Source organism: Pteropus medius, unplaced genomic scaffold, assembly GCF_902729225.1.
Source record: "Pteropus medius unplaced genomic scaffold, Ma_sr-lr_union100, whole genome shotgun sequence".
Classification (NCBI taxonomy): domain Eukaryota; kingdom Metazoa; phylum Chordata; class Mammalia; order Chiroptera; family Pteropodidae; genus Pteropus; species Pteropus medius.
Genome location: NW_024346150.1, coordinates 2,188,942 through 2,209,355, shown reverse-complemented (window position 1 = coordinate 2,209,355; position 20,414 = coordinate 2,188,942). Strand labels below are relative to the sequence as shown.

The window sequence follows — 20,414 nt, the reverse complement described above, 5'->3', positions numbered from 1 at the left end:
AAGAATGTCTTGTCTAGGACAGTGCTAAACTAGAGAGCCTTATGGCCTGCCAAAATCCACCACATGGTGATTCACCATTTCATCTACAAAAATATCATGAAAAATATGCTGAAATAAAAACATTTCCTTTCTTGTCTATATAATTTCCCATTTCAACTTGTCTTATAATACGGTCGGGGGAAAGGGGAGAGGTTCTTGCTGATTGTGCAGCCTATTGATCACCTGCTGTTTTTAGTTAAACTGATCAATAATCAATGTCAGTTTTTGCTGGTGACTAAGAACAAATTAATTGATCTTACAGAGAGATCCAGTTGGGTCCTCATTTAACAGTAATACAGCATCCTTATTAACATTGTTCCAAGATTACCAGAAATGACTTGAGATTTCTTCTGCCACACTGATGTTCAGCTTTCTCAGACCTGGAGATGTGAATTTCTTTTAAGTGCCTAGCTAAGTAATCTTTTTTTATCTCTTTTCTAAACTCAAGTTTCGATTTCACCTCAACAGGATTTTCCCAACTTTTCCCTAGGTGAAGGTCATTGGCTGAAAACACACACACAAAATGGAAGCTAAAAAGAGTTTTGTTTCCTACACCATTGATGCTGACCAGCCATTTTTAGTCCTTTTCTATTTTCTTGCTCAGAAACTAACTAAAGTTTAGGCTTTTTTCCCCTCTTCCAAAACTTGGAATTAATTTAGGGTTCTTGAATAAGTTGTGCTATTTTGTTGTATTTATACAAGATCACAAACCATGTCTTCCAACTTTTCATTCTTTAGAAATCTGACCTCATGGAATTTGCAAATTGCATTGGGCCAATCACAAACAGCTTAATGACTATGAGAAATTCTTATTTAAAAAACTATTAAGGTTGTGTTCCAATTAGGGAATTTGCCCAGCTACCTAAAGTTATGGCCTAAGGCAACTGCTCACGCAAAGCACTTGGCCCCAAGGAGACAAGGAGAATTCCCCTGAAGCATCAATAGACTATATGACTGTCATACACTTTTGCTTTTCAAGTGAATGTAGGTGATCACATATACTGATTGTCCCCTTGACACGCTTATAAGGCAGGTGGGCAGCTTCCAGGGGACCAGTTGAGGCCTACCACAAAATTAGAGCCCAGTGAATGTTTGAGAAAAGTAAATGCACATGGACGGCCCAAGGCCAGGATGTTTTTAAAGCAAATGATAAGATATCTTGTGTGATAGTTTTAAATACTGGAGCAACTGGCTTTCCATGTCCAGAAAGTTCCGTGGAAACAATTTAAATATGTAGTCAGCATATAAATTTAGAGTAACCATGGGTGACCGAGTTAACATGTATGAATTCTAAAATGTTATTGAATGCACACAATATTGGGCTCTTGGCACTCAATTAGTGGTGTTAATTTTCGGAAAGAATTCTATGTACATATGTAATCGAAATGATTTTTTAAAAACTAATGTATTGCTAGATCACTATGAAGGGAATTAAAACTCAAACTTGATAAGCCAATTCTTCTAGTATTATTTCTTTGTGATTCTAAGTGTAGTAACTGGTGCCATATCTCTCATAAATGCCTAACAAGTCATGAAGTAGCAAGAAAAATTTATTTATTTTCATGCCATTCACTTGCCCATTAAGTGGAAAGTAATCTCTAAATTGTGTACATTGGACTTCTACAGCTTCTTAGTCAGTACCTCCCTCTCAGAGTTCACTTTCATCATGAAGCTACCCAGCTACCTCAGAGTCCAGCTGCCTTCTCTTCTCGAGCTGATCTAGAACCCCCAGAAGTCAACACCCTAGAGTGAAGGCCTAATCAAATGTAGGTTTCTTCTTGTAGGATTGTCCCTTGCTCCAGGGCTATCGCCACTGTTTCCTCTGGGCCTGCTTACCTGCCTGGAAGTGGTGATGGCTCTCTAAACCAGGTAGGCTGCAGATAAACACAGGCTCTTGATCAAAGAGGCATTGTGGACCTTTGGGAAGGCATTGTGGCAATCTCACTCAGCTCTGCAGTCAAAGGTGCCATCAGCATGGGAAGGGGTGCAGAGGCCCTCAGGCCTCCAACACTGTAGATGAGGAAGTGGGAGCCTGCAAGCAGAACGGCTTCTCCCCGACACCTCAGAGGCCCTCACCCCTTCACCCTGAATGCCTTCCTCCCTCGCTTGCCAGAAAGTAATGTTTCTATCAGACAAAGCTTCGGAAGCCTTCTATGAATGATCACTTCTAGTCTCCTTGAATTCACATTCCACATTTTCTTGGGAAGCGACGTCCCACGGAAAGGTCGTTGGGTTTACAATCCCAGCTTCAAGAAGTAGCACTTTTATACCTCATACATGGAAATTTTTCATTTTCCTGAGTATTTGACCTAAAACCAATTAGTGACACCTGCTCCTCAGAAGTCTCACTTCCTGGGAGAAGTGACATCATCCATGTTCTCAGTCTCTTGGCTGTGGTATTTACAGCCTTTCCCTGCCTCTGACATAAGCTTCATGTTTGCTGAGTCCGATCACAGGGGTGAGATCAGCCCACATGGCAGGCGTCCAGGGAGCTCTGCTTCCATTGAGGGAATACTCGGACTTCCCGGGAGCTCTGGTTTCTCTCTAACTTATCATCTTTCAGTTTTATCTGCCTGGCTCTCTCTTCAGGTAACTCCAGCAGTGAATTTCCCTGACAGCTTCGCTTGCCTAACCTGAAGTGACCCCTCAGTCCTCTGCCTGTTTTCTCCTCTCCTCAGACTTTCTCTGCGAGGTGAGTCCCCACCTGATTCAGAGCCAAGGTGACAGACAGATCTGTAGACATCATGGGAAAGGTCTTGGCCAAGAGCGCTGTGAAAAGGATTCCTCCTGGCTGGGCTGACAGCCAGGCAACCACTAGCTGCCTCGTTGAGACCTGGGCCTGTGACTCTTGCAACTGCAGAGAAGGAAAACCCAGAAGAAGCTGCTACTCCCTCCCCTGTTGGAGTCAGTCTCCAGAGCCAGACAGGCCCTTGTACAGCATCTCTGATACACATCAGTCATATGGCTGCACTAAAAGCCACATAACACCACGCATATTTTAATTTCTTCCAAGTCACTCAAGTCCAAACTCTTCACGAAAACAGACCTGACTTCTTTAGATAAGATGGAGCTGTAAGGTGGAGCTAATTCTTCCAATGATAAAGCACGACAGAGAGTCCTAGATCTGCCTGAGAAAGCACACGGACAAATAGTATTTCTATCTAAGCTTGGAGGGAAGACATGAAAATATTCACATATCTTTGTGCACTGCCTGCCATGCTCCAGAGCTGGGCAGAGGACATATCGGGGAGGATTACCCAATGGTTCATATAAACTACCTTTAATCTGTGCAACTTAATGTAGTATTTACACAATTATGACTTATGCCCATCGGGCTCTACCCAACTTTTCCTTTCTCGTTACCTCTAGCTAGTTTTCTCCATCCTGAATCTTAGCATCTTGAATGAATCTTTCTTTTGGGGGGCCATGGAATAAGGAACTTAAGCTCAGCATCTTGTCTGTCTTCCCTTTCACCATGAAGTTATATGAACCTCCTGCTCCCTTTTTCAACTTTTTTCCCCTGAGAGCAGCTTGCCGAGTTGAGAACAGATCGTACTTTATGACCCAGTTAACTTTAGCCCAATAGCTGAAAGGGGATTACATGACAAAGTCAGGATGATCAAATAATGGGATTGGCCCAAGGGATAACATGCTGAAGTTGGAATGATAAGCACGGGACTAACCGCTCTGCGATTTAAGAGGGCCCCCTGTAGCTCGAATAGGGCCTTAGGGCAGGAAGCCCTGATCCCAGGATTGTGGTCACCATTGAATAAATGGGAGAGCTGTTGTGTGACACCCTTTCCTTATAAAGTCATTTTACTTTCCAAAATACAGGACTCTCAGGGTAACCGTGATTCTGATGTGGGGCTTCTATATTCGGAGAAAATATTTGAAGCATTGTCATGCTTTTTATTTGTTATATTGGAGGTCCAACTTGATACAGTTTAGACTGTATCAAATGACACTTTTCCAAGACTTGTTTTCTTCTTCCATTCCTTTTTGTTTATCAAACAGCCATTGAGCACCAAGCCTGTGTGCTGAGCCCAGCCCTGAGTTAGCTACCAGGGTGGTGCCAAGCAGAGTGGGCGAAGTTTCACCTGACCCTAGAGCAGGATCCCCGCTCGCTCTGCACACCTCCTTCACGTAGCACTGGCAGCTCTGTTACATGGCAATGTCTTGTAAATTCCTGCCACAGACCAGATCTGAATGAGGCACAATCAGGCGTGGCGACAAGTGACAAGAACCAAAGGGCATCCGGAACAAGATGGCAGTGTGATCCCCAGACTCATGTGACTCCAGTGCCGGGGAGGCTAGTTGGGACACACTGTAAGGGATCCACAGGCTCCGGGCTCCTTCCCATCACCACTGCACTTTTCTCGGGGTGGGTGAGGGGGCTCATGGCCAAGGTGGCCTCGAGGGCTCAAGAGCTCACCTGTAAATCAACCAGCACACATCACTGCGCTCTGCCTCAGAGCTTCTACTCTGCCTCCTCTCAGTTGCTACCGAAAATACCCAAACTCAACTGACCATCTGAAAGACAAGAAAAACTCGCAATTCTCTGCTAATCTCAAATGGTACTGGGCTTCCGACTAGACTAAGACCATCATACAATTGCCTGTCTCTTCTATGCAGCGCTTGACCAGCAGCCAGGAGGCAGAGGCAGCAGACGGCCTCCTCTCCCAGGCCTGACTCAGTTAGTTCCCACCCTTCTCATGGTCCACAGTGTCCCAAAAGGGCCCGAACCCTGTGGGCATCTTCCACTGTTAGTTCTGCCCTCAGCTCCATCCAGGACCAAAGGTGGGCACTGTGACTGGCATCATGCCTTAGAAATTAACCTCAAAATTCAACTCAGTGTTGAGAATTAAAAGGAAACAACAGTTCATAGAGAGCCCAGTCCCAGCTCTTAAGGAGCCAGCCATTTAATGGAAGAGAGGACCAAACCAAACTTTAAGAAAACTAGATTTCAAAATGCTTCATGTCTACAGCCATGCCACCCTGAACAAACCCAATCCCATCTGATTTCGGAAGCCAAGCAGGGTCGGGCCTCATTAGTACTTGGATGGGAGACCACCTAGGCAGACCAAGTGCTATAGGCGTAAAAAATAAAAAATAAGGGATTGTAAGCTGACAAGGTCCTTGCAATCTGTGAGGTCAACCAAGGGTTACCATGTAAAAAAAAAAAAACAGAACAAAACAAACAAAAAAATGTGTCATGACCAGAAAAAAAGGATTTATGGTAAAAAACCCCAAACCCTCAGAAACACCCCTTGGAGAGAGCAAGGTCTGCTGAGTCCTGCATGCGGAGACCTGTTTTGACTCTGAACTTGGTTGGCCATGAAACCCTTTCTCTAAGTAGCATCTCTTTATTTGGAAAGTGCTCCTACAGATGGAACTGAGATATTCCTCCTCTAAGAGGTCTCACAGGGACAAGTGGAGTGAACAAACGCACTCACTACTATCTTTCTAATCTTCCTTATTTCTGAGTCCTCACTTGCTCCGGTTTACTAATTCTTTAATTATAACAAGGCTGCTCAAGCTACCTGATACTCTGTGTATTTAGTTTCTTTGTCCTGCTGGCAGCACCACACTTGTATGGGGAGCCAGACCCTTGCCCTCCCCTACCTTGGGTTCTGGGTTTCACCCTGTTCTCCTGGGCAGGACCACACTTCTCTGTGTGGTCCTGGCCTCTGGGAGGATGCTCTCCCCAATGGGTTTGCCTCTGTGCCGGGCTTCCTCTGCCAGGTGTGTTACTCACATGCTTCCCAGCCAGCCCTTAGGCAGCACTTCCCATTCTGCATCTCGCTCCTGATTCGCATGTTGTTCTGGTTCCCTGGGTGACCCACTGCTGTTTATCCCCTTGTTGAACTCTGCCTCTCGCCATCGGCACCCTGGCAACCTGCGCTGCTTTCTCATTGGTGGGAGATCAGTTGTTCTCCAGATTATTGCCATTTTGACGAAGCCCTGGTAGCAGTTCACGCTAATTTTTGGAGGGTTTAAAATAATAACAGTGATAATGATAATAAATCACCAGCTTTGCTTGTTTTGTAAAAAATGGTTTGCCTTCCTGTCACGCGTAGCTTCTCAAGGGGCAGAAAGAGAGCAGTCCTGAGTGTGGGCTGCACCACGGGTATGTTCCAGAGGAACTGAACGTGATGCTGAATCATCCGGTCCCCCTGTGAGCATAGCCTATGACATCACCTGGAATTCCTGCAGCTGGTGGGTTAGGATGGAAGGGGAGATTTTCATTAAATGAGGACATAGTGCTTCTCTTCACAGGCATCCCCTCACGGTGGTGTCACTGTGGGAAACCCTGGGTGTTCAGACCAGTCAGAATGAAGATTAGGTAGTGGTATGTTTACTGGGCCCTGTTACAGCGTTTGGTTTCTGTGTGTTTCCCAGGGTGGGAATCTGCTTCTCCACAGACTTGGAAAGGTGAACTGGAGGTGACCACAGCTCAGCCAGAAACCTGTGGAGGCATTTCAGTGAGAGTCTTTGGGGTTTGTTGTTGTTGGGTTTTGGTTCTGGCACAGCGGTGCCTCCTGAATGATGCAGCACTTTCCTTGAAAGATGAGGGATTGCTGCCAAATGAGAAGTGAAGAACCTGAAAAGTGAGCCCACACACACTGATGTAACGAGAGGGCTTGTTTATGAGAGATGGGGGGACCTGTTTCAACACGGTCTGGGCACTGTCAATCCTTTCTACACTCTTCCCTTAGGCCTGTCCGCAACATTGGTCACGTCCTGGCCCCTCACCCTCCGTATCGAATCCTTCCTCTACACAGCTTCCGGGGCCATCTGTTCTAAAATATTCTAGTGGCTATTCCAGCTGCATAAAACACAAACTTGGTAGCTTAAAACAACGTATGATTTCTTGTACTTCTGTGGGCTGCCTGAGTGTTCCTGCTGAGGGTCTCTCATATGGTTGCACTAAGCTGTTGGCTGGGACTGGACCCATATGAAGAGTTGATAGGTCAGACATACAAGATGGCCACTCACCTGGACAGCCTTTTAAGGCTGCTGTCAGCTGAGCAGGAGCTGTTGACAGGAGCACCTCCAAGTGGCCTTCTGCCAGCATGATGGTTGGGCTCCAATAGGGAGCTCCCAAGAATGTATGTTCTGAGAAACCCAAGCAGAAACCTCAGAATCTCTTCTGCCACATTCTGATGGTTAAACAAGGTTCAGATTCCAGGAGATCAGGCTGAGTTCACCTTGTGATGGGAGAGGCGAGGTCGCCCTGAGAAAAAGTATGTGAGATGGAAGATATGGCTGAGGCCATATCTGCAAAATGCAGTCAGCTTCACCTGCCCACAGGCTGAAACTTCAGCATCCAAGCAAAGCCACAAGGTCCTTTGGAGACCAAAGGGAACATTATCGATAGGTCTCTATCCAATATGAAAATAGCTTTATTAGTCCTAATGGAGAAATTAAAAAATAGAAACTTAACACATAGATTTCAAAGTTGTCAAGTAGAAAATGCCAAGAAATTTAGTGCTGCTTTTCAGCCGCTGGAACATTGCCCTCTGTGCTTCTTTAAAGAGCACGAAGCTGAGACAGCTTATTAATTTCCTCTTCTACATGTGCTTGATGTGCTTAAGGAACCCACCTTACACTCACATGCATGACCTTATTTCTTCTTGTTATCACCCGTGCACAGATAGGGACGCTGAGAGATTCCCTACTTTCCTATGTTGTTGGCAAAGTTAAGGCCGGCATTGCTCCTTTCCGGGCAGGGCCCTGAACATCTTCCCCACTGCTCCCTTTTCTTTCAGAAATTCTAGGCAGGCTCTCTCATGCCTCCTCACTTTGGCTCCCTTGTGCCACTTCTTAGATCCTGTCACTCTGCACATACCTTCTTCATTTCCTGACTTGCTCTCAGCCTTCAGGACACAACCTGGATCTCCTGACCTCACGCTCTCCCCCAGAGTGGCCCAGAGTGGACATGTCCTTTTTTATGACCCTTCCCACATTATGGTGTTAGGTGCTTATCTCTCCCTTAGTCTATAAGCTCCTCAGGGTCTTTTCCCCAGCCATAAATATAAACTGTTATCAAATGTTAACCATCCTTGAATAATCATTTTGGTCACCTCACCTCTTACTTAAGACCTGTAATTCTAGTATTCTAGCAGGATTCAAGCCACTACCCCTTTCTTCAAGAAAAACAGTTGGCCCATAAACCAGCACTAAAATTGTGCCAGGGGATTAATATACAAATGCAAAAGTAAAAATTATTTTGTGTTAATTAGAAACCTTACTGCGAAGATTTGGAAGGAGGGCAGAGTTGAAACTTATCGGCTGTTTGATTTAAGTATTAATGTAGGGAATTCACAATAATAAATAGTTACCATAAATAATTTTTAATGGTTATATGTACAGGGTAGATATATTTAAAATCAAAGAAAAATTATATGCCATTTTAGTCACTTTTTTTTTAATCTGCACGGACCTTCCTGGGTATTAGTATGTTCTAAGTGGTGTCTGCATCAAAGTCAGTAATGAAAATATGAGAGCCTAGGTTAGACCAACCAACCCATATGGGAGAAAAAATTGTCACATCCAGCCAGCTTGCTCTTCCTGCATTCTGAATGCAACATCTCCGACATCGTATGTCCATCCCATCTTTCCCCAAGTGAGAGCAAAGCTCCCACAAAGAAATGAATTTAAAAATTAAACCCGAATGGATTAAGCAGAGTTCAAAAGGTTTACTTTTAAGATCTTACGAAATGTATAAGACCAACAAAAACACAAATGCTTCACCAATTTCCTGTCACCCTTGTGCACTGACCTTGAGAATCTTCTGTGGTTCTGATGATCAGTATTGTGCTTCCTAAGCACATACGCAAACGTGGCTTACTTTTTATTGCAGAGTGCCTCCGAGCATGTCAAAGCGATGGTTTTAATTAATTAAAACACTTTATGAGTTTTCAGTGAGGAGGAGAAGGCTATATCGCCTAAACTTATTTGACCACAAACTCTTCTTTTTGCCTTCCCCTCAGAAAGCTCTTTCCTAGAATGACCCCTCCGGTCCTGTCTGCAACTTCACAAAGGGGTGGCTTGTATCTCAAGCAAAATGGACACAAGCCCAGCATAGGAACCAGGCTCAGTGAATAGAGCTTAAGAGCAAATACACTTGGGTATGGAGTCATTTCTCAATTATGCAAACTTACTTGCTGAATGAATTGGGGCAATTTTTAAAACATCTCTCTGAGGCTTAGTTTTCTCATGGATAGAAGAAATGACAATGATGTGATTCTCATTGAGTTGTGATAATAAGATGATATGTATAAAGAGCCTTGCATAGAATCCTGGTTATTGAGCGACTACAAGGATGCTGATTTCTTTGTCTGACTTACTAATATATCCAATTTGATCAGTATCCTTGTAGTCACTTATTGAGCGACTTGATCACATTGGATATATTAGTAAGTCAGACAAAGAAATTAGATGGCAGATTGTCCTTTATGAAGCTTTTCTCCTTTTAACTAAAGTTTTTCTCTTTTTAATAAATTTGTGATTATGTTTGAGTTAATTATTTTTTGGTATGAAGCTCTTTCAAGCAAGGATATGTCTCATTGTCTTGTGTCTGTAGTTAAATGTTTATTACACTTAACTGAGTGTTTATGTGTCAAAACGAATTTAGCTCTCTCTACCTAGTGCAACAAACTATTCTGCCAGTTATTAGATAACAGAGAATGTTAGTTCATTGTTTAAAAAATGACAATTGATTCCCATTATTCATGATAGTTTTGTTCTATAAATTTACTGCAAACATTGAATTAGCGAATACTGAGCCATTGGTCCTGGAGAAAAAACAGGGTTAGGTTCCTGCCAGCCTCTGGTCACAACATTTTAACAACAGATCCATGCATGTTTTATGTGTATTTCTGTTTAATGGCACCTTATTTAATATACGTCGTTGATTCATTAGCATTGAACTCATAGCCCACAGCATTAAAGTCATGCCTAAATGAAGCTTATCTAACACGCGTATTTCCTCTGTAAGGCACGTCACAGCCTCTGTACTTAGGAATGCTGGACAATACTTTAGCACTATACTTGGGGGCCTTTATGAATAGTGAAATCACCAACAAATAACACAAAATGCAAAAAAACATGGCACTAAACAGAGCATAAAAAAAGACACTTGTTTATAGTATGAGAGCTGAAACAAGAAGGCAGAATGTTGCCTTGATCGACCTTAGCTGGGAACATGCCCATTGGGCAACTCCAGTCTGCAAATGACCGTGAAAGCGGGGCAAGTGTTAGTCATGAGGTCAACAAATAAATTTTAGCAAGTAGGTGAATCTGCAAATATGGATCCTGCAAAAAATGAGGATCACCTGTTCTTTGTTTCATCAATTTAAATGTCCCCGTTTACATGAGTTTCTATTTTCCAGTAAGGAAGCTACATTCCCCCTCCCACTGAACCGTGGTTTCAGCCTTCTGTATGGGTGCCAGTCATGGAGGATCCTCGAGTGTTTGTAGCAGGAGATGGAGACTGGGGCAACAGGCAGTCCTTCAAGTGCTCTGCAGTGGTGGCCTTGCTTCTCTGTGTGCATTTACTTCTCCCTGCTCGGAGCTCACCCGGAAGGCTGTCGGGTTGTTTATTCTGGAACTTATGATTTAGAAGCTCTTGCCAACTCCCCCCTCAACCTCCACCCCACTGCCCCGCCCCCACCAAATTGTTTTTTTCAGTTGGTGGATGAGGCGGGTATTAGAGAAGAGGCACTGCTCCCCCAAAGTGCTCTGAGGAATGGGGGCGGGGCTGGGCCAGCTGCCCAGGAAGGAAAGGATGGGAGCAGCAATTAGCCAACAGTCCAAGTCGAATTAGGCCTCACAAAGCAAATTACTGTTCTTAGAGAAAAGTTTCTTCTCCGAAGTGTCTGTTCTTAGTTTGTTGGCTGCCTGCGGAGATTGCACTGGGAAAATTCCAGACCCATGTTACCAAGTGTACCGCAAGGCCTCTGTGCCTTGAGTGGGTGTCCTGCCTGCCCTTGGGCTCTGCTGTGACTCTGAGTTTTCAGAGGAGGGCCCAGCGGCAGTGAGCAGCAGTCAGCCCCAGCGCGTTCCCTCTGAGTGGGGCCCAGAGAGGAAGGGAGCAGGATGATGGGTTTCAAGGTGGAAGCCAGCAGCCAGATTTAGCAGTAGCTGTACACACTTCAGCTGTGTAGTTTTCCTTATTTTTCCCTTTAGGGTTCTTTCCCCCCTTGGCAGTCATGAAAGGTGATATTTTGGGGCTTATACTGCAGCGCTTTGGGATTTAAGCAACCATGAGCTAATGACAGTAACTCCCGTTGTCGAAGATGAATCATAGCTAACAGTTATTGAAGACGTACTACTTCGAGATGCTGCCCTAGCCACTTTACGCATTGTAGCTCATTTAATCCGTCCCCTTCCACTCCAGCTGCCCTCTCAGGCAGGCCCTATTATTATACCTACTTTACAGATGGGAAACTGAGGCATAAAGCGGTTAAGTAGTAAGCAAGCCCATGGTCACACAGCAAGTAGGTCATGGAACCAAGACTCAAACACAGGCAGTCTTTGCCCCAAGCCCTACACAGTTCTACTGAATTATGGTGAAGCATCTTCAGTTTAACACCTCTGGTTTTTAGGATTATAGATTCGGAATGCAACATTGTGCATGGGCTCCTGAGAAGCTCCACACCCATTGCCTCTGGAAATAGAAAGAAGCCCTTAACTACCCTCTATCCTCAAGGAATTTCAGTCTTGGGAGGGGAGGAAATAGCTAAGAAACAGGCAGAAAAGAGCCAGTGCCTCAGAAGGGTGTGAAGTGCTCTGTGGACTCAGGGGTGCCAGAGAGAGCACTGATTGGAGCCAGGAGGTGGGGCAGGTTGTTGGAGAGTGAGAAATAAATAGCAAAAGATGTCTTTAAAAAGGCAGAATTGAGATGGACCTGGAAAGCGCCCCTCAGAATCATTCTACGCCCTCTTTGACCCTCTGCAGCCAAGGTTAGCCTGGACATAGCAGGTACTCATGCAGCGTTAGAATCCCATGGGGTGGGCGGAGGGGGTCTTTCCAGCCTGCTAGCACCTTAGCCCCTCCTTTCTCGCCAGTGCCCCCCTCATGGCAACCCCAAAGTGTGAGTGAGGGATTAATTGTCTGGTGAGGGAGTGGGCTTCCAGATGTTTTGCTGCAAAGCTGGGTGACACAGTCAGCTTAGACCTGTGCACACACTCCTGTCCTTGACACACAGGATGTCTGGGACTTTAACCTCGCCGTTAGGGTTGGCAGGCCTTGGTGCCCTCACCTTCCCATAATGAAACGGGGAAAACAATCAACAGCAGAATATTTGATAGAGAAAATACTCAGTTCTTTGAATTTAGGCTTGATTTAAGTTCTTTGTAGATCACCTGCGGATTTTTTTTTTCATTTTGTGTTTTAATGCAATGTGATTCAAACCACAGACTCTGCCTTGAGTCTTTACAGCCCGAGACAAACCGTCATGATGGTGACCGTGACCATGACTGTGTGAGAGGCATCGTGGACAGCCTAGGCCCTGGAATCATGGTTGCTTGTGGTTTCGAGGTGCCTTGCTCTCCCGGGGCCCCTTGAGATTCCTCAGTAGGGATATGATACCGTCTTTGTGGGGAATGAGGCTATTTTCCTTCCTTTCTCCATAAACTCCATTCTGCTTTCCAACCCCCTCCGCACAATAGACAGAAAGACCAGTTCTTCACTCTCCAGAGAAATTAGAAAGTGGTTGTAATAAAGTCATCCAGCAGATCCCACGACTCTTTAAGGTGGCGATTTTATGGGCATTTGGTGCTAGCGTTCCGATGTGATTTCTTCTTCTCTGCTATCCTGCTATAGGGGAAAAGAGTATTAATAACCTGTCATGCAAAAAGTTTGCTATAAAAATAATCCTTCGCTATGTGTTTTTTTCTTCACTGGCCACCCATTGCTAAAGTAAATGAGTTACATTTTAAATATCCATTCTTTAACATCAAAATATTACCTTTAATTCGAATTTTCTCTTCCCCTTTTGTCTTTATGGGAGGAGAATGAAGCTAGCTAAAAATAACTGTGATAATTCTTTACATAGTACTTCTCCAGCAGGTGCCAAGAAATGTACAGATCCTGTGATGGGTGGAAGAAGTGATGATAGATGCAGGAAGTGTCTTTCTATTGTGTTTCACTTATATTCAGACCCTACTTACCTCTAAAGATCTCCCCCGCTTACATATTCATCTTTTATTTTGTGTCAAGTTCTTTTATTACATTCTTTTATATATGAATAGGAGGATGTGGTTACATTCCGTGGCATAGGGTGTATAGGATGCTTTCCTCTGCAAGAAATAGAAAATACAAATCAAACTGGCTTTAGCTGTAAAAAGAAGTTATTGACTTATGTTGCTGAAAAATCCAAAGGCAGATGGCTTCAGGCCAGGGTACATCCAGCCACTCCACTATGTTACTCCAGACCTAATTTCTTTCCTTCTACTGACTATGCCTCTGCAATGATTGGCCTTAAACCAAGAGTGGCTCCCCTCATGGTCCCAAGATGGCTGGCAGCAGCTTTGGGGGATCAGAGTCTCAGAAAAAGTCTTTGTCTTCACTTTCTCTGGAAGGTCTTACTTAGCTCACGTGCCTATCATCGGAGCCATGAGAATGTAGTACACTGATTGGCTTAGCCTAGGTCATATCTGTATCTATAGTTGGGGTTGGAGTCAGCTTCCCAGAACCACAAAGATTCCTAGATTTTATTTATATATATATATATATATATATATACACACACACACACACACACACACACACATACATACATATAAATATATAAATATATATTTATATATACATACATATAAATATATATAAATATATATTTATATATATACATACATATAAATATATATAAATATATATACATACATATAAATATATATAAATATATATTTATATTTATATATATGTGTGTGTGTATATGTATATATATATATAAATATAAATATATATATATATATAAAGAGGAGAGTGGCGATGCTGGAGAAGCAACCAGCAAATGTCTAGTACATAGGGCTTATCTGTGCCTGAAGTGTGAACAAAATATGTGGCAGTTTTTGTTCTGGGTGTTTCAGTTGATAAATATCAGTGCTAGAAATATGTCATTGGAGTCAGGTCCCTGTATATTTTTCTACCAATTCCCTGGTCTCAATCCCTTGTTTTCCTAAACACACAGGAAAAAAAGCTTGTCAGAAATGAGGTCCTATCGAGAAGCTCCTTCTTGTTGTTCCCAAATTTGAAATGGGAGGGAAGGCGGCAAGCACATAGGTGGAGGCATTTTACGCATTCAGTAAAACATAATTCAAGAAAATGATTTTTATTCCTTGCAATATTGTTCATAAAAAAAAACAGGCTTAATGGAACTAAAATGTAATAAGAAATATCCTTACTTAATTTATTAATTTTCTACAATTTGGATTTTCCGACTCACAATGTCATTGTCTCCCCTGTGTCACATCCCTGCTCAAATCCTGTTTTTTAGTGAACCAAAGGAATGTATAAATGTCCTGCGACTCTTTCCATCTTCTCTCTTCAGCGGGCAGTTTGCAGTCGTGAAGAAATGCCGTGAGAAAAGCACCGGTCTACAGTATGCCGCCAAATTCATTAAAAAAAGGAGGACAAAATCCAGCAGGCGGGGTGTGAGCCGTGAGGATATCGAGCGGGAGGTCAGCATCCTGAAGGAGATCCAGCACCCCAACGTCATCACCTTGCATGAGGTTTATGAGAACAAGACGGATGTCATCCTGATTTTAGAACTGTGAGTACCGTCTGCGCGGCTGTGGCTGGGCTGGGAGGGGAGGCAGGGAGCAGGGATGAGGGTGGGTTAGTGCAGTGGTCAACCCTGGAGCCTGGTCAGGAATTGACTCTGCTTTGCCAAGTTCAAGAACAATGGTATGCTGCCCGCCCTGAGGCCTAGATGCAATTATCTAGAGTAATTTTGAAGAGCAACTTCCATTCATGTGGTCTTGCTTATTTTGCAAGAGAGAGTTCCCTAATCTCAGGGTTCTTCTTTATTTGTTGCGAGGTCAGCTGTTTTCCGAGTTATGTTAATTCTAAGCATATGTCTTTTTCTTATTCTGTTCCTGCGCCTTCCCTCTGTTTGTCTACTTCTCTTCCTCCATTCTCTCTCTTCTCCTCTCGTCTCTCCTCCTTCTATCTTACTCACACACCCCATTTTCAACTGTTGGAACTGTATATACTCATTATGTGAAAAGGTAAAATTGAACCACAATCACTCAGAGGTGATTATGAAACTTGTTTTTAAACCAGTTTGCTTATTTTCTGAGGCACGCCCTGCCTGTCGGAAGTTACTGTGGGGAACTGAGTGTAGCATGTTATTCTGTGACTGTCTCCCTGTTCCCGGCAGCTGCCTGAGTGCCCCCACTCCTTTGATAGGTCCAGCAACACAGGCTGGTGGAAGGGGAGAGGAAGCTGTCCTAGAGCGATTGGCTGGGAATGTCTCTGGGCTGTTTGGAGGGAGAAGAAACATTAGTGCCCTGAGGGTGGAGGGATGGGTGCTGCAAAAGGAAACGAGGGACAAACCAATCCTGGGTAGGTCTTAGTGATACCAGGCCCCACCCATTTCCTGGGAGCCTCTTGAATTCAGATTTTCCCTTCTTCCAGCCCAACGGCTACCCTTGTTTGTAGATCTCTTAGAGGTGGTTTTTGAAACCAGAGGAGATAGAATTAAAGAGAGATTTAAGGAGGGTCCAGCCCACCCCAGGGGCACCACATTGCAGGCACCCTGAGCTTTGCAATCACAGAAGCTTCTTGTCTCATCACTGGGATTTGGGCACATTGCTTTGTGGGTCTGAGCAATAAACTTCTAAATTATAAATTGGGATTAATAATACCTACTTCATAAGGGTCTTGAGGAGATAACTGAGATAAGAACTTAATACCTAGCACAGTGTCTGGCTCATGGATATGTTTAATACATGTTTCCTTTCTTCCTTTAAACCAGGAAGTTCTCAATCTCTGCACTAGCGACATTTGGAGCTAAAAATGCTTTGTGCAGGGGGCTGTCCTGTACATTGTAGGATGTTTAGCATCATCTGTAGTTTCTACCCACCAAATGCTGATGACAACCAAAAATGTCTCCAGATATTGCCACATGTCCCTTGGAGGCAACCCCCCGCCCCTTCCATCACTGCTTTAAAGGAAGAGCAGGACTTTAAGAGCACAGAGGATTAAGGAGTAGTCTCAGGGTACAGCAGAAAAAAGAGAAGAATCACGATGTAATGCTCACCTCACTGTGGCTTTAGTGGCCACTCAGGAACCAGACAGAACTGAGATCAAAATGGGTCAAATCCTTTACCATTTCTAAGCCTAAATTTTCTCCCTTAAGGCTGTTGTAAGAGACCATGAAGACCAAATTCATGGAAATGAAACATTACAAATCACAACTATCTTGCCCTTTCACAGAATTACCAGATTGTGCCCAGTAACTCAAGAATGTCACTTACCGTCTACAGTCATGCCACCCTGAACACGCCCGATCTCGTCTGATCTCGGAAGTTAAGCAGGGTCAGGCCTGGTTAGTACTTGGATAGGAGACCACCTAGGAAGACCAGGTGCTGTAGGCATAAAAAAAAAAAAAAAAAAAATGTCCTTACCGCTTCACATACCAAACTACACATGATGCCTGTGAGTTACTGCCCTTCTCGTTCCCACCTGCGGGTATATGTTCCGAATTCGGCTTCTATTGACCAACCCCATCCCAGAGATATTTTGTATTAGGTGTATTTATCGTATGCGTGAACTGGGTGACAGACGATTATTTTTTTTTCTCATTTGATTTTTAAAAATTTCAAATTATACAGTACACTTGATGTTAGAGGAGAGTTGTACAAGTCTATGAAAGTTAACGCATGTGTACATTCATGTAACCACCTCCCAAATCAGGATTCAGAGCAGTCCCATTACCCCCTAACTCTCTTGTACAAATTCTTTTAGAGTCACATCTACCCTCCCCACCGGGCGACCTCTGAGCTATTCTCCATTCATTTGTCTTTTCTAAAATGTCATATAAATTGATTTATACAGTATACAATCTTTGGAGACTGGCTCCTTTCAGTAAGCATAATGCTTTTAAGATTTGTGCATGAGCTCTTTGCTCCTTTTTATTGCTGAGTAGTATTCCACTGCATGATGTTTGTTTTTCTGTTCACCCATTGAAGGACATTTGGGTTGTTTCTAGTGCTTAGTGATCATTAATAAAGCTGCTATAAACATTCGCATTGTGTGTGAACCTAAATTTTCATGCCCTTGGGGTAAATACTTATGAGCGAGATTGCTGGGTTGGGTGGTAAGTATGTGTTTAACTTTAAGACAACACTTTGAATTGTTTTCTAAAGTGGCTGCACCATGTTTCAGTCCCTCCAGCAAAGAATGGGAGTTTCAGTTTCTCGACCAGCACTCGGTATTATCAGTATTTGTTTTTCGTGGTAGCCACCCTGGCAGGTACAGAGTGGCACACAACTTTATACAATTCATTGCATGGCAACTTTGAATAAAGATCGAGTGAGCTCGCCACAAGTGGCATTTAGATGGAAGGAGCGAGCGGTGCCTTGGGGAATGGCGCTTCCTCAGGGAGTCAGGCAGGAGTTTCTCTTCCCTGTGTATTTGCTCTTCACAGATCCCAGGTTTCCCTGTGAACTGATCGCCCTTGATTTTTAACCCATTAGACATATGCAGGTTGTGATGGTTACTTTACTTTATGTGTCAATTGACGGCCACAGAGTGCTTGGACATTTGATCCAACATTATTCTGAGTTGTGTCTATGAGGGAGTTTCTCGATGAGGTTAACGTTTGAATCAGTATCTCAAATAAAGCAGGCAACACTTTGTGGGTGGGCCTCATCCAATCAGTCGAAGGCCCAAATAGAACAAAAAGTTTGACCTTACCCTGAGTTAAAGGGAATTCCTCCTACCTGATTGCCTTCGAGCTGGGATATTGGCTTTTTCCTGCCTTCAGATTGGATCTGAAACATCAGTTCTTCTGGGTCTGCAGCTGGGTCCAGCTGACTCACTCTGCAGATCTTGAGATTGTCAGCCTCCATGATCACATGAGCCAATTCCTTATTTTAAATCTCTTTTTCTCTAGATATATGTTTATGTTCATCATATAGGTTCTGTTTCTCTAGAGAACTCTGATACGCGGGTACTAAGTACTGAGGAGGGAAAGTGCACCTTTGTTTTCACATCACAAGCCTGTCCCATTCTGTATATATATTTACTTTGCCATGAAGAGGTGTTTTGATTTTTAACAGACTATTCAAAATATTAGATCCGCCTGGGAAAAACAGTCATCTTTGCTTTTGAGAAAGTTATTGTCATTCTGTCAACGTAAGAAACGTCCAAACTTGAAGAAAAATTTTATAAGTTTATTTGAGCCAAAACTGATAACAGTTGCCAGGAAGCAAGATCTCCAGTGCTCCAGAGCGTAACAGTTTTGCAGTTCCTTTTATGCATTTGAATCTTAGAAAGGAGGTAAAGAAGATTGCATGAAAGTGACAGACAGTAAATTAGGGATTGGATTACAGAATAGTTAACAAGATTATGTGCTTGGGGGCGGTTATGGCTTGTTTCAAAGGTGTGTTAACCTAGGTGCATAAAAGCAATGGACGTGGCTTGCTTAAGGCAAAGATAAACCTTTTGCTAAACAAGTTATAGGCCTGAGGCGTGACTATCCCCCATGGCCTGCCGAGTTAGGAATTTATGATCAGATCACCCTGTAAAGTTACATTCCAAAAACCCCTTTTTTGTCTACAGTTCTAAAATCTAGTCATCAGTAACATAGTCCCTCTCCTTTTTTCTTTTTTAGGAATGCTAAGGTACAGTGATTGTTCAGGAGAAAATGAAATTTAAGATTTTGTCAGAAAATAGCCCTATGGCATAATAGTGGCCTTTGTACCTTCTGGCACAGTAATCTTTGAGTAGATGTATTTTCTGATTTATCGCTTTGGGATGAACCACATGGCAAGCGTGAACACACTGATGAAGACTGTTCCCTCGTTGAAACCTAGTTCCCGTCTCCACTGGTGTGTGTGAATTTTCTCCTCTAAACTCCAGGCCCCTCCTTACTGCTGAGATAAAGAGACCCCAAACCACCACTCCTCTCACTTTTCCATGAACTACTCCCAGTGTCCTGGTGAGGTACAGAAATGGTATCTTTTCTGTCCTTTGTACAAAAACTATTTGGTGTAGGCGTTAAAAGCATAATTGTCAAAGCCTCGTCCAGGATCTGCCCTTTAAAAGTTGTGAAAGTAACTTTAAAGAATGACTTTTCCCCCACTTGTTTCACTGGGAAATAATCTTTTCACAGCTGATCTGCTGTCACAGCTCAGCACAGCATATACATGAAGGAGGCATATGTGATGTCTCAAAATCACGATCTCATATCCTCCACATCCCATTGTGCCCTAACGAAGTCTGCCTATACAAAATCTCTCTGTACTGTGTTACAGCTCGCCCACGCGTTGTCGCACAGGCAAGGCACTACAAAGCTTTGATCTTCAGTGCCTGAGTCATTTCATAACTTGCCCTGTTACCTGATGAAAAGTGAAGCTAGACTCTCAGAACTCAAAGCCAGTGCTAATCAGAGACACTGGCTTCCAGAATTCTGTTCCTAAGCTTGGTGCTCAGAAACAGCTGAATATTTCAGGCTGTGGATAGTGATGCATTTTTCTATCTGTCCAGCTATGGTTCAGACCCAGATGCATTTAGAGACCAGACAGGTGATGTAAATGAGAGAGGCTGGTGTGCACGATTGAAGCCTCAGGTCAGGGAGTCATTAGAGAATGGTGAGGACTGTGGCTAACTGGAACCCTTATGCTCCACCTCAAAGAGTCAGCCACCAGTCAGTTGACTATTGCCATGTAGAATTTTGGATCCAGTGTTACTAGATCCTGCAGTTTTTTCAAGAAAAGTCTGTAAGTTAAGTTTTTAATGTTGACAGTTAGTTCATAGTATTCATGAACACACAAAATAAAATCTGTCTGAAGGCCACATATGACCTGTACAGACTTCCAGATTCTAGCCTGCTTTAGTAAGCAATAAGTATTAGTTGCTCACTACAGTGGGAGAAGCAACGTGGGATAAATACAGTCAGAAACAGCCCCAAATGGCTCATGATTCTGTTGGAAAGGCAAGATACACACGTAGCATTCCAAAATGATTTTTTAAATGTACAATATAGTTTAAAAAGTGGTTCTCAAACTTTAGCATGCGTCAGAATTACTTGGAAGGCTTGTTAAAATCTACATTAATTGCCTGCACTTCTAGAGTTTCTGATTCAGTGGGTCTAGGGTGGAGCCTAAAGATTTGCATTTTAAATAAATGCCCAGGTGATG

The 20,414-nt window shown here is 43.4% G+C and overlaps 1 protein-coding gene, 1 non-coding gene and 1 pseudogene across 5 annotated transcripts in view; all 3 read left to right on the top strand.

Moving 5' to 3' along the window:
• The window catches only part of LOC120612929 (death-associated protein kinase 1), a 145,192-nt gene that overhangs the window by 70,512 nt on the left and 54,266 nt on the right, over positions 1-20,414 (top strand). For all 4 annotated transcript variants that reach the window (XM_039875613.1, XM_039875614.1, XM_039875611.1 and 1 more), the window contains exon 3: positions 14,597-14,818. In XM_039875613.1, the coding sequence (XP_039731547.1) occupies positions 14,597-14,818 (222 nt within the window). The remainder of the gene's footprint in view (positions 1-14,596; positions 14,819-20,414) is intronic.
• Positions 5,017-5,135, top strand: LOC120612988 (uncharacterized; annotated as a pseudogene).
• Positions 16,528-16,646, top strand: LOC120612978 (5S ribosomal RNA). Its single transcript, XR_005655588.1, has one exon. It is a non-coding gene; the product is annotated as a 5S ribosomal RNA (ribosomal RNA).